General features: G+C 34.8%; 1 protein-coding gene and 1 long non-coding RNA gene across 2 annotated transcripts; both read right to left on the bottom strand.

Moving 5' to 3' along the window:
- Positions 1-9,229: 9,229 nt before the first annotated feature.
- On the bottom strand, positions 9,230-10,126 carry LOC103965410 (nuA3 HAT complex component NTO1-like). The gene has a single exon (XM_018651922.2). It carries the CDS (start codon positions 9,671-9,673, stop codon positions 9,299-9,301), a length of 375 nt encoding a protein of 124 aa, XP_018507438.1. The 5' UTR covers positions 9,674-10,126; the 3' UTR covers positions 9,230-9,298.
- Positions 10,127-10,471: 345 nt separating this feature from the next.
- On the bottom strand, positions 10,472-13,536 carry LOC125478596. The gene is made up of 2 exons (XR_007259406.1): positions 13,264-13,536; positions 10,472-10,858 (listed from the first exon to the last, which is right to left on the bottom strand). It is a non-coding gene; the product is annotated as an uncharacterized LOC125478596 (long non-coding RNA).
- Between the last annotated feature and the right edge of the window lie 122 nt (positions 13,537-13,658).

Here is a 13,658-nt window from a genome sequence, read left to right as displayed (position 1 = left end):
CAGATCACGATCGTCGTCAGCTAGGGCATGATTCACATCATTACACAAAAAACTATAACAAATAATTACGTACGGTTCTTTAGTATCCCATCGGGAAATGCTAAAGATTATGTGGACACATTAATTGAGGCTTATTAATTGGTTTTTGCAGGCAAATTGCTAGAAAGAAACTATAATAAATTAATATAAATAATTACAAAATTTAGTTTAGAAATTTAACCTTCATAGCAATACCCTTTCTATGAGGGGTGGAAAATTTTACCAAATTACTATACCAACCGTCTTACCAACCATACCATACCAAATTATTACCAAAAATTTGTACCAATTGGTAATGGTACGATATTTGTACCGTATCATACTGTTTCGGTACGGTACTGATACTCAAAACCAGTACCGCTGGTATACCATACCTACCAATATTATTATTATTATATTATGTATTTATTCATATAATTATTTGAGGGCAAAATTAATAATAATTATTGTAGAAGTGTAAAAAATGTAAAAAAATATATATACAATCACTCATAGTGACAAGCTTTACAACTTTCATGAAGAGGTCACTTCAAAATCGAACACTATAATCCATAAACCTTAAATTTATATTTAATCGTCGATTGTCATTCACGCTTTATTCTTCTTACTGAATTTCATTTGTTAAATTTTCTTTTTTTAAAACATGATCATCTGGCGGATGTAAGAAGATGAACGGTTTAGATCTTTGATATTATGTTTCGATATTTATGGTTAACTGAAATACGAGTCGATGTCATATAGTTTGTAGAAACTTTATAAATATCAAGCAATATTTTCACTAACTGTAAAACTTTGAACATAATATCAACGATCCAAACTGTTTATCTTCCTGCATCCTCTAATAGATCATGTTTTAAAGAAAAAAAATCCAAAAAAAACAAAATTTGATGAGAAAAATGAAGCGTAAATGTAAACAACAATCAATGGTTAAATTTGGATCTATGATTTATATGATTATAATGGCGAATTTCAAAGTTAAGCTCTTCACGAAAGTTGTAAAGCTTGTCATTACGAGCGTTTATATATTTTTTCTATATTTTTTTACACTTCTACATTAATTAAAAAATCTTAGATTTTGGGCAAACAAAGTGACGTAAAACAAAATGGCAATTACCATTGGCATACCATACCAACCAAACTATTCGATCGGTATACCGAAAGTTTGGTATGGTAATGGTAATATTTGATATGGTAATTGGTACAGAGGTTTTGGTACAGTAATGTACCAAAACCACCCCTACTTTCAATATAATATGTGGAGACATTAATTTAGGCTTAAAACTGGTTTATCTCTAGAAATTGTTATTTGGTCTCACTTTACTCTTTGAAACTAATTTTGTCTCATTTTGCCCCATGAAACTATCATTTTCATCTTATTTAGTCTCAATTTACCCAATTTCGTTCATTTTGTCAAATAAACGTTAAATTAAAAGGAACTATGGACATTTTATTTTTCACATCTTTTGCCTCCAACTTGCCTGCTAAAACAATCACATTTCCTTTTTTCGTGAAAAAATTGTCAATATCGATCCTCATTAAATGGAATGGTTAGTTTGACCGTTCATATGCCAATTTAAAGGGAATGTTGACAGATTTTCCACTTAAGACCAAAATGATTTACGATGGACAAACTTAGGGACCACTCCTATCGATTTTCATTGTCAGACATCCAAATGAGGAATTATGGCGATCTCATGGACCACTTTGGCTAATAAAAAACCTAAAATAAATCAGTCAAACCAACACTTTGTGTCTGAAAAATATTAAGAATTGCTGAAAATGAATCAGCCCCATCAAAGAGATATTTTTATGTTTCAGATGAATAATTTTCAGTTTGTTTTGATGAGTTTTTGGGAGGGTTCCTTTACTTTTAATTTTCATATTGCTCATGAATCAGCCCCACCAAAATTTCATGGATGTCCGGTTTAAAACAACCTCATCTGATTATGTAGCATCCAGAGTAGAGATCATTGCTGTCCAAGATCTCATCCTTGCAATTAACAAACCCCAGCAACATGTAGTGTCCCTTGATTTTTTCTCCAGGTTCTCACACATTTGGTTTTTTTTTTTTTTTTTGTTAACAAACAGTATTATCTACTAAGATGAGGGATGCACTTAACCTCACAATGAGTTAGCAAAAATATGGTTCAAATTCGCCTTTAACAAAAATCGAATCTAAGACTTTACAAATGAAAAGAAAATCACTATACTATTATACTAAATGGCACACATTTGTTTTTCTTATATTATTATTGATTTTGTTAGTATATCTATGATGATTAGATATGTATTCATTTTGCGTATCTTGAAACTAATGCTTAAGAGCAGTTCTAGCGTGTGAAACCTCCCCCCAGGCAATATATTATGCTATCCATCTAGTGAACATTAATTGTCCTTAATGAACATTAATCGCTTTTTGCATCTCCACCGTTGCACTTCAATAGCTCTGGTAATAGGCAATAAAATATTAGTGTTTTATTTATTTATAAAATAATACAAAATAATTTTAATTGTAATTTAGGATAAGATTTTTAATCATTCTTGTTGCGCCACGTGCCATTATCCGAAAAGTTATTAAATAATACAAAATAATTTTATTTGCAATTTCGATAAGATTTTTAATCATTCTCGTTGCACCACTTATCATAAAATCCGAAAAGACAATTATTGGTGATGGATTTCCGATAAAAATTTTAATCGTACTCATTGTACCACGTGTCATTATCCAAAAATACAATTATTGGTAATGGATTTCTGATAAGATTATTAACCAATCACGTCGCGCCACGTGTCATAATATGTTTACAATCTTTGAGGATAGATTTCCATCAGATTTTTAACGAATGATGGCATGCCACGTGGCATTATCTACAACCTAATCCTTTCTAAATCCTCCATATAATCCACCATCCATCGTCACAAATCTCACACCAATTTTCTCAAGATCTCTATCATTATTCATAGTTTTTGTTTCCTTCTTCATCAAAATCTCTATTATTATTCATAGTTTCTACTTCCTTCTTCACTAAAATCTTTATCATTATTCCTAGTTTTTGCTTCTTTCTTACAATGTCTTCTTCTTCCTCAAGTGATGTGGGAACTCGATCAGCAAGAGGAAGAATTGTTTAACCAATTAGAAGGAATGTTCAATCTCTAGGTGGCAAAAAATGAGTGGGAAGAGGATGAGGAGCGTAGAATGAGAGATAACGAAGCAAGAATGGGCAGAGCCTCACATTCCCATCGAGTCATCCAAGCTGTGGCTCAGATCTACCCATTCTTACTTTGTCATCTCTCCTTCTACGCTTCTCATCCTCTTCCCTCACATTTTTTTGCCACCTAGAGATTGAATATTTCTTCTGATTGGTTAAACAATTCGTCCTCTTGCTGATCGAGTTCCCACATCATCCTTGAGGAAGAAGAAGACATTGCAAGAAAGAAGCAGAAACCATGAATAATGATAAAGATTTTGGTGAAGAAGGAAGCAGAAACTATGAATAATGATAGATATCTTGAGAAAATTGGTGTGAGATTTGTGAGGATGGATGGTGGATTATATGGAGGATTTAGAAAAGATTAGGTTGTAGATAATGCCACGTGGCATGCCGTCATTCGTTAAAAATCTGATAGAAATCTATCCTCAAAGATTGTAAACATATTATGACACGTGGCGCGACGTGATTAATTAATAATCTTATCAAAAATCCATCACCAATAATTGTATTTTCGGATAATGACACGTGGCGCAACGAGTATAATTAAAAATCTTATTGGAAATCTATCACCAATAATTGTCTTTTCGGATTTTATGACAAGTGGCGCAACGAGAACGATTAAAAATCTTATCCGAAATTACAAATAAAATTATTTTGTATTATTTAATAACTTTTCGAATAATGGCACGTGGCACAACGAGAACGATTAAAAATCTTATCCGAAATTACAATTAAAATTATTTTGTATTATTTTATAAATAAAAAATACTAATATTTTATTGTCTATTGCCAAGACTATTGAAGTGCAACAGTGGAGATGCAAAAGGCGATTACTATTTATTAAAGGCAGTTACTATTCACTGGGTGGATAGCATAGTGTATTGCCTGGGGGGAGGTTTCACACATTGGAACTGCTCTAATGGTAAGGAAACCAACGAAAAAATGGTTGGAGAGAGATGGGAGGAGAAGGTGGAGCAGGTACAATTGCATCTAAATGAGATTTGACAGAAATCTTACTTTTAGGTTAAATTTGCTAATAGCTTTTATCATCGGGATTTAGATCCTAATTTTTTTATCACATAAGCTCTACCCCTATCACATAAATTATTTTCCGAATACTCTATTACCATGTAGACCATTAATCCGATTTGGCCTTATTAGAATGTTCATCCTTATATTATTAGGGTTCTTTTTAGACCTATTGGTTAGTTTGGTAAGAAAGATGTCATCAGCTATTACGCAGATCAAACAAAAATCATTATAATTATCATATATATATATATATATATCTGAAGTTAAGGGATGAGAGCTAGCTTCAAATTCTCCATTTTTTTCTGACTTTTAATATAAGCTTAATTAATTAAGCTCTGGTTTATCACCTTAGACAAAGTACAGCCACGTACCCTGACCATCTCTTCATAGCCCTTCCAAGTTCAAACTTGTGAAGTCATCGATACTCTTTACTTTTTAGAAAAAATGCATTGACATTGTAAGTGCAAATCCGCCCGCAGGAGCATAGAAACAAAGTCATTTTAGGTTTTCCCTCGAGAAAATTTTCCTTCAAATACAAGCTGCCTTATAATTCATGGTATATTTCTTTGTTTGTCTCTCAGAGTCACTTGTAGGAGTGCAAGTTGGATTAGAATTTCAGATTCCGTCATCAAAATTTCGTTTCAAATCTGAACATTTCCAAAATTGATAAAAAATTTATGAAATTCTGACATAATTTCAATTTCAGATAATCTAAAGAAAAAATAAAAAATAAAAAATCAAAGTTGGAAGTTCCGATTCAATCTCAAATGTTTGAAATGAAAATGAAAACCTTGTCTCTAACCCGATCCGTTAAAAAATCATCCATAGTCACGTGATGAGATATAGAGTTGTTTACGTATGTGAAGAAATGTCCTACATTGGAAGTTCATCGAAGCTTCCATGTGCTTATAATATAATAAAGAGTTGGGTCATTCTCCATGTTATCAATTAGTTTTATGGTAGAAGTTTAACTTCATGGTATCAATTCAGGTGGCTCAATTTTAAGCTCAACCACAACAAGTATCTTATGTCACCCAATTTTCATTGTCAACATCTTACGCTTGAAAATTCACCACATACGATGGGCCATGTGTGTGAGGATATGAAAAAATGTCCTACTTCAAAAGTTTACCCACACGTGTTTTACTTTATCCAATTTGTGTTATACTCGTCTTAAACTTGAAAATTTGTTACACTTAATCTAGTGACACAAGCCACAAAATATACTATTATACATGTTCTAAATCAAATTTACGTATTATAATTTGAGCGGAATAAAAAACAATTAGCAACCTATGACACCAAAAGATTATCCATAGATTGTTTCTTGTTGATTAAGTTCCTTGACTATTCTACCACTTAAGATTACATTATACTTTTTTAATTTGATGACTCATATTTGTGTATTTAGTTGTATTTGACTATCGTCACATTTTGAATTAATTGCAGATTTCTTTAATTGTATTCAATGACTCCCAATTTGGAAATCCTTTATTAATTGGTTGACGTGGTCTTGAAGCAATTAATGTGTGCTCTGATTTGGATTTTTAGATCCCATTTCTATTTTCTGTTAAACTAGCTAATTTATCAACAATTAAAATTGTTCGTGTTTTGTAAGAGATCTCAAATTTTATTTGTAGCTAGCATAGATGTAAAAACAAGACCAATATTTGCAAACAAGTTCTTTTCCAAATTCACTGTAAAAGATCTTGTAGAAGATAGAATCATTGAAGTATTATTAATCTTCTATATGTATATATAAAAGGAGAAGGCAAAAGGATAAAGCTTTCATAATATTCAAATTACCCTTCTTCTATTACCATTTGTCCAGTTTGTCTTTGCTTTACTAGTGTTAATCATTGTTGAACACAGCAAATCAACTTTGGCATTGTTCCAGCCCTATTTTTTAAACCATCTCTAACCTTTGGAGTAAAATTTAATTTTGGGTTAAATTCGACCAGGATTTGAGTTTGGATTATTGAGTTGGCCCACTTGTGCGCGTGGACTTGCCAGCAAAAGCTAGACGCGCAAGCCCTTAATGCGGCCCACGCTTCAACGCATGAGCTTGCTTTGTGCTTCGACAAAGGATAAACGCCACCCAAGTGGCCATGTTGTCCACTTGTCGGCCTTTAAAATAAGCCTAATGGCTCTTTTGCTTAATCCAATGGCACAAATTCAAAATGGACTGTTGGTCAAGATTCATATTTGTTGTTGTTGTTTTTTTTTTTAATATATTTATAATTTCATTGAATTTAACGGCTGATATCCAATATGATCAAATCCAACAGTATAAAAAAAGATCTAACGGCCCAACTTTAAATCCAACAGCTAAATTAATTTAAAAAAAATGTATTTATCTCAAAATTCACCCCAATTTAATGTTTTTTTACAACATTTATAGGAATCTAAATATTTTTAGGTTAAAATTGTTCGTAAAATTAAATTAGGACAGTCTACATAATTTTTTTTTTTAAATTTACTTGAAAAAAATTTCGCCTAAACTTATTCTTTAATATATCAAGCTAAAAAATTTAACTTAGAATGGTTGGAGCAGAAAAACTATTTTTGGGTTAAAAATTTTAGGTTTTACTCTAAGGATTGGAGATGGTCTTATCCCTCAGTTATTTCTAGTGCTGAAATGTACATGATCAACACAGCAGTAGTCATTTCGATCACTTCCAGCAGCCCTAGGTGGCATGTTGTTCTCTAGAAGCAGCTTTTGGGTTTTTTAGGGTTCAGTTATCCCTAAATCTCAGGTCTCTAGTTGACTTTTTAATGTATATTCCCTTGAATTTGGTAATGTTGTTTTATTGGATTATTACCATCCATTAGGGCTGATTTTAGGGAAAGATTGCATGTAATCTTCCTGCTACTTAAAGTGTTTGCTGTAATCTCAAATTCATAATAGAACACTCAAATCCAAATCTTCCACATGATATCAGAGCAGTGTCCTTCTTAGGCTTGTCTTTGATGCCTTTTATTTCATCATTCTTCATTCTCAGCCATCAACATGGCTAAAGAAAATTCAGAAGCTGAGAGCACCATTGCCTCATCGTCTACCAATATCTCTGCGGTTGATATCAACCTTAATCAAAGGTTCAGTTTAGTGTTGTTCAACGAGTTCAATGTCTCCCTTGGTCCAGGGCAATAACATTAACCCTTGGAGGAAGAGCTAAGCTTAGCTTCATCAATAGAGTCATTCAAGCACTGGAGAACACCTCCCCATATTATGCATCATCGATGTGCAATGACCAGTTGGTCATGTCTTCGTTACTTAACTCCACAGAAAGGAAAATCGCCGAAATCTTCAGCTATTTTGAATCTTCACAGCAGCTATTAGACAAGGTGAGAGAAATGTATGACAACCAAAATAACTTAGCCATAGTTTTTTAGCTCAAAAGAGATATTGTTGCCCTTAAACAAGAAATTAAGTAAGTCCTTTGTTCAACATCTCAGTAACCTCACTACGATGTCGATGTGGAACGAGTTGGACGTTTATAGACTTCATACCACTGATATTATTACACTGTTGAAGAGGCTGAGGAAGGCAAAATCTTCTAATTGTTAGTCGGTCAGAGCTCGGAGTATGAAAATTTGAGGAGCCACATCTTGATGAACTTGGAACTTCCATATTTTTCCAGTGTATGTGCCACCATAAAACGAGAAGAAGTTAAAAGGCTAGTCATGGCTCTTGACACCAAGTCTAGTGTGCGAGAAGCCCGAGCATATGCTTCAAATCACAAGTCACCTGAATCAAGGGTTTACAAGGGAAAATGATCAGACTTGAAATGTATCACTGTCTTCGTATTGATCACCTTGGAATTGTCTATACCAAAGATCGATGCTGGATACTTCAACCAAAGTTACAACCTAAGTTCAACAAGGATGAAAAATGACCTTTCAAAGCAGCTCAAACCCACCATACAAAAGCAGTTATAGGGCCAATCTTGCAGCATCTTCCTCAACAAACCATGCATGTGAAACTCCCAGTGGTGGTTTGTTAGCTTTTACATCAAATCCTATTGCACTGATAAATGATTTTGCTTCCTACCTTCAATGCAAAAATTGGAGGGGTCAAAGTGAAGAAACAGTGGGAACTAGAGCCAAGAACCACACAACTCTCCTTGGGAAGTTCGTTGGGTTTTTGGCAGAAGCATAAGGAATACCACACGAAGATGCTGCATGTATCTTAAATGCTTTTTCAATAGCTCGAAATACAAGTCTTGTGCATGATTGTTGGATATGGGTGCCATTGTTCACATGACAAACCAACCTACAAACTTTCATGATTTAAAAAAAAATGTCATCTCAAGTATTAGTTGTTAATGGTAGAGGAGTTTCAGTCATGGGAAAAAGGAAAATTAAGCTGATATCCAACCAAAGTTTCAGTACAAGTAGATGTTCAAGTGATGAAATTTTGGGGGCAATAACTCCCTTATTCCTTCCATCATTGTACTCAATACAAAGATCCTCATTCCACCCACAACTCACATGAAATGCCAAAGGGCATTTAAACTCAGGGCACTGGATAACACACACACACAACCCCCCCTCTCTCATCCTCCTCTCTCGAACTCTCACAAACATAGCACCTCTCCTTCCACTGCATTTTCGGAACCTTGGAGCAATCAATCCCTTCCCAACCTTCAGGATCATTGAAGAACACTTTTCAGTGTTATAGTGAATCCCATATTGATGAGATGAGGAATCTTACATATGCTTACAAGTAGTTAGGCTACTTCCTTGCCAATTAGTTTTATAGTGGAACCTTAACTTTCTTCATAGTATCAGAATAGCCACATGTGAAGCTCAACACATGTGCTTCACGTTACTTGAGTTATGTTGTTCATGTGTTAGGCTTGAAAAGTCGCCACACATGAGAGAACATATTAAAAATGAATTCTACATTGATGAGAGGAGTGACCTTGCATGAGCTTATAAATAATTAGGATATTCCCCATATTAGAACATCAACTTTCTTCATTCAGGACATAAAGCCCGCACACAATGTATGCTCACCGGCCGTCTCCAGTGGGCTTCATTACCCCACAATTGACAGGGCACAAGCAGCAAGAACAGGACTCAATGGATTGGGAATGCGCGGCGGAAGATGTGCATTTGGCGTAGAACCAATTGCTTTCCAAAATACCTTTTACGAGGAGATTGCCATAGCAGGAGGCATGAACCATCAGATCACACCCGTCACAGTACACAAGTGGATCTAATGGATCTCTATCTGTGCTCTGACAAATAGCACAAAACCGCCCATAATCTTCTTCTTCATTGCATTCTCCATCCCCTACAATTTCTTGGCTCTTCTCGTCTTGGTCATGGGTAATCTCGATATTTTCATTGCAGCAATTTTCAGATTTACCCTCCACTTTCTCCATTTTCTCGATCGCTTCTTCTTTCGACTCCAACCCAAAAGGCAGCTTGTACTCGACATTAAGGACCAATGTTGAAAGGGGCTCTTTGGGGAACAAATCAGGTTGAAACGCCCAAACCCTTTTCTTGGCAGGTAGGGAATAGGTTGAGATGGTAGCGGCGAAGATGGCAAGGTCAGGGAAAACGAGTTGGTCCCTCGGCGCCTTTCGCTTTATCCCCAAAAGGCACAAGGGGGACAAAAGGGCATCATTATACTGCTATTGCATGAGCCTGAATCTCTTGAGAGAAGGTAGGCCATGGAATCTCTGATCCATTTGTTGGTCTAGTTTTTGGGCAAAGAAAAATGGGGGAAATGATTTGGTGGGAACATTGATTGAGAGAGTTTGAGAGACCTTTTGAGGTTTTGATTTCAGATTAGAGATTAGGGATTTGAATTAAAATATTAGACGAACGAACTGGATTTGTTGTGGGAACTTCAAAAGCTACGAGCCTTTGTTTTCATTTGAGTTTTAGCAGCCAATATTTGAATTTGGCGGGGGATTTAAATTTTTGGTTAGGGGAATTTTGGTACCAAAATTATTTGAAATCTTTCGATAAGCCGAAAGCCGAAAATTGAAATCTTTGGATCTGAACTTTGTAGAAGTAAATGAGATCAATTGGCCAAAATTGTGTACTTGCTCCCTTGTTCCCCAATTCAATCTTCCTTTTGGATTGGACTATTGGTAACTTTTCTTGTCCGAGATAAAGGCAATCATATGCAAAATAAAAGAACGGAAATGGTGGACTGGACATAGGATTGAAAAGAAAAACAAAAATGAGTAGTGTATACTTGTCACATTTTTTATATCACATTTACATCATCTCTTTAATAAAGATACAACCTACCAATACATGTCCAACTTATTCAGCACTAGAAAGTGTAAATCCAACTGTTCCATAGCTACTACGGACAAAAAGAAATTCCGACAAATATCAGCTCATATGAAAACAGAAAGACTTAAGTTTGTACTGCTTGTCTAAAGATTTTACATGACATTTGTATCTTGCTTCTGGGCTGGCACAGTCTGTCTCCAGAATCCTGCCAAGGCACTACCCAAGATTGAATGACAAACGCTGGAAACAGCACATGGTCCTGCAGTTAGAGGGTTTCCGAAGTGCTGACCGGCTAGAACAATTCCAAGCACCGACTTCTGAAACATAAAATAGCCGATAACAACACTCGCAGACAACTGATAACGCATGCAAATTGACAAGGATTCTTTCAATTATAATGTCTTTCCGTTGCGATGTGCCAATGCCATGCCACCGTGACGCAACAGCCGTTACGCCATACTCAGCTGGGGAAGTTGCAGCATGCACTATCCATGAGCAGCAGAAGCTTTCCCGCTATACAGGCGGTAGAAGGGTTGGGGGTTGGGTTGATAAGAGAGAAGGTGAGATCAAGGGATGAGAGTGAAAAGAGAAACTAAAACGAAAGAGTGGGGAGGAGCAGGGGGCTGGTTTGTAGCATGTGGGAGAATACAAATTCAAAAACAAAGAGAGTGGGGGAATTTAGTTAGATGTTTTAGGGTTTGGAGGTGGGATAATAGGATAATAGGATCATTAGTCATATTTGGCAGGATAATAGGATCATTAGTCATAATAGGATCATTAGTCATACCAAACAGTACTGTAGAGCATATTACTTTGTAGTGTAAATGATTTGGTCATAGACTTTAAAACCTTCAATTGGATAGAAACGTGGAATTACTGATGGTAAGTGCTATAAACCGATGGAATATGTAAGGATTTCATGTCCCTTTAAAATTTGGGATGTTTAAGCAATAAATTAATTGTGATGCACTCACTGTTAAAGTTTTCAACTACGAGTTTGTCAAATAAAGTAAGCATCATATCCAAGAAAAGAAAAAGAAAATATAACTATTAGTTTGTCGAAATTTTTGTTGAGAGACCGCAATTTTTAACCATTAGTGTATCATTTAATGTGGTAAGTAATGTGTATATATAATGCCTATTAATTAACTAGTAAATATACCCGCACGCTGCTGCAGCATCAAAAATTATATTTAAGATTATGCAAATTCATTCACTTTATAATCAAGCAATGTTTGAGTCAAGAATTGAGGATTACAAATGCTAAAAAAAAAGAAAACAAAAGAAAAAAAAAAGGAGAATGAAAATTTAACTTGACAAAGAGACCTCAATGATCTAGTTCAATTCAAGACTTGGTCAAACTGTGATTCACTCAATCTATCCCTAAACAAAAGAAAACCAAACCAAGTTCAGCAAGAATTATGCACGATTTTTGTGAAACTATATAATGAATGATACCACATTGCCAAACAAACATGGACTGGAACTGATTTTAAAATTCATTTGAAAGGAAAATGGTAAATACAATTCGCTTGAGATGCTAACTTTTCAAGATATGACACTAACAAAAATTGCATATATGGATGAAACACATATTAACGCTTACACTTAATCATAGATAACTATAACAAAATTTTATTTTACTTTACACAATGTTGCAGGAAATTGCCTAAATAGGCAATGAACAATAGCACAGGGAGCGTGCACTTGTGGATCCAAAATTGTATGTCAGAATGATTGATGTAGAGTATCAAGGATATTAATATACAGTACTACACCTCTAGAAAATTTTCTGGCTTTTTTTTTTAAGTACAAATAAAGACTCGCAATACTTCGCTGATGACGATGGAGGGCATAATCAAAATGAATTTTATAAATCTTTATGTGTGACATTACGCTCTTGAACAATACTACACCTGAAAATTGTTTTATGATTCGGTTTACTGCTCTTTGAAGTACAATAAGTGTAGCAACAATTCCCTAAAAAGAGTGTATATGTTAAAGAATTGATTGAAATAATTATAACAGAAGTAAGTTAAAGATTAGATAATGGAAAATTGGATGCAAAAAATATATCAGCGGCGAAGTAAATGTAAGTGGTGCGAGGCTATCCTGATTATGCCCTGATCATCTTAAACCGACACAGGAGGATTTGGAGGTGATGGAGTAGTATCTAAAAGGGTTCATCAGTATGAGTATAGGATTACTGGGTATTTCATCTTTGCTTACATTGCAGCTCTAGGAGGCTCTATATTTGGCTATGTTCTTGGTGTTTCAGGTCATTTTTCTTCCTGGTTTATGATTCAAACTTTGAAATAAATTAGATTTATTTTCCCAGGCACCCCTTCCTCTTGTAAGCATAGGGGGCATAGGCTGACGTTCTGAATTCAATGACTACCGTGTGATATGCAAATCTAGGAATAAAAAGTTTGGAAGCCAAGATGCAATAGGTAAACTAAAATTGACAGCCGCAATAGGATGGAAACCGAAACCACTTGCTAGCATCCAACTAAACTTGACACTTCTATATGCACCCAAAAAATTTCATCATTCAAATGATATTGCTTTAAACCAAAGTATGGAAAAAAGAGTGAAAACTTGATTATATGGTTAACAATCCAAGAGTTAAATTAGCACAAATTCATAAAACCAAAACCCAAACTTATTAGCCAATAATTAAATTAACAAATTAATTTTTTTTTTTTAAACCCCCAAATGTCACCTGCTTCGGGATTCTGAAATCAGACTCTTCAAATTGGAGCACTCGTACTTCAATTCGTCTTCGGTGCTCCAAAGCTATTTTTGGGCTTTTTTTTTTTTTTTTTTTTTTTTTGTTTTTTGGAGAGAAAGAGGGTTGAATGAGAGAAGGATTTCATAGAGAGAGAGTTGAATGAGTGATGCAGGTTGTGCCTCCTGGAAGAGTAATTTTTCGGTGTACCCGGCACACCAAATTTTTTTGGTGTACCCTCACTCATAATGGTGAGGGTACACCAAAAAAATTTGGTGCACCCTCACTTTTTGTACACCAAAAAAATTCTAATGAGTGAGGGTACACCAAAAAAATTTGGTGTACCCGGTACACCTAAAAATTTTTCCTCCTGGAAGCAATTAGAGTTT

This window comes from the organism of the source record quoted next, unplaced genomic scaffold (genome assembly GCF_019419815.1).
Source record: "Pyrus x bretschneideri cultivar Hongxiangsu unplaced genomic scaffold, Pyrus_bretschneideri_v1 Contig25, whole genome shotgun sequence".
Lineage (NCBI taxonomy): Eukaryota > Viridiplantae > Streptophyta > Magnoliopsida > Rosales > Rosaceae > Pyrus > Pyrus x bretschneideri.
The sequence above is the reverse complement of the archived record's forward strand: the minus strand, read 5'-3'. Positions and strand labels throughout refer to the sequence as shown.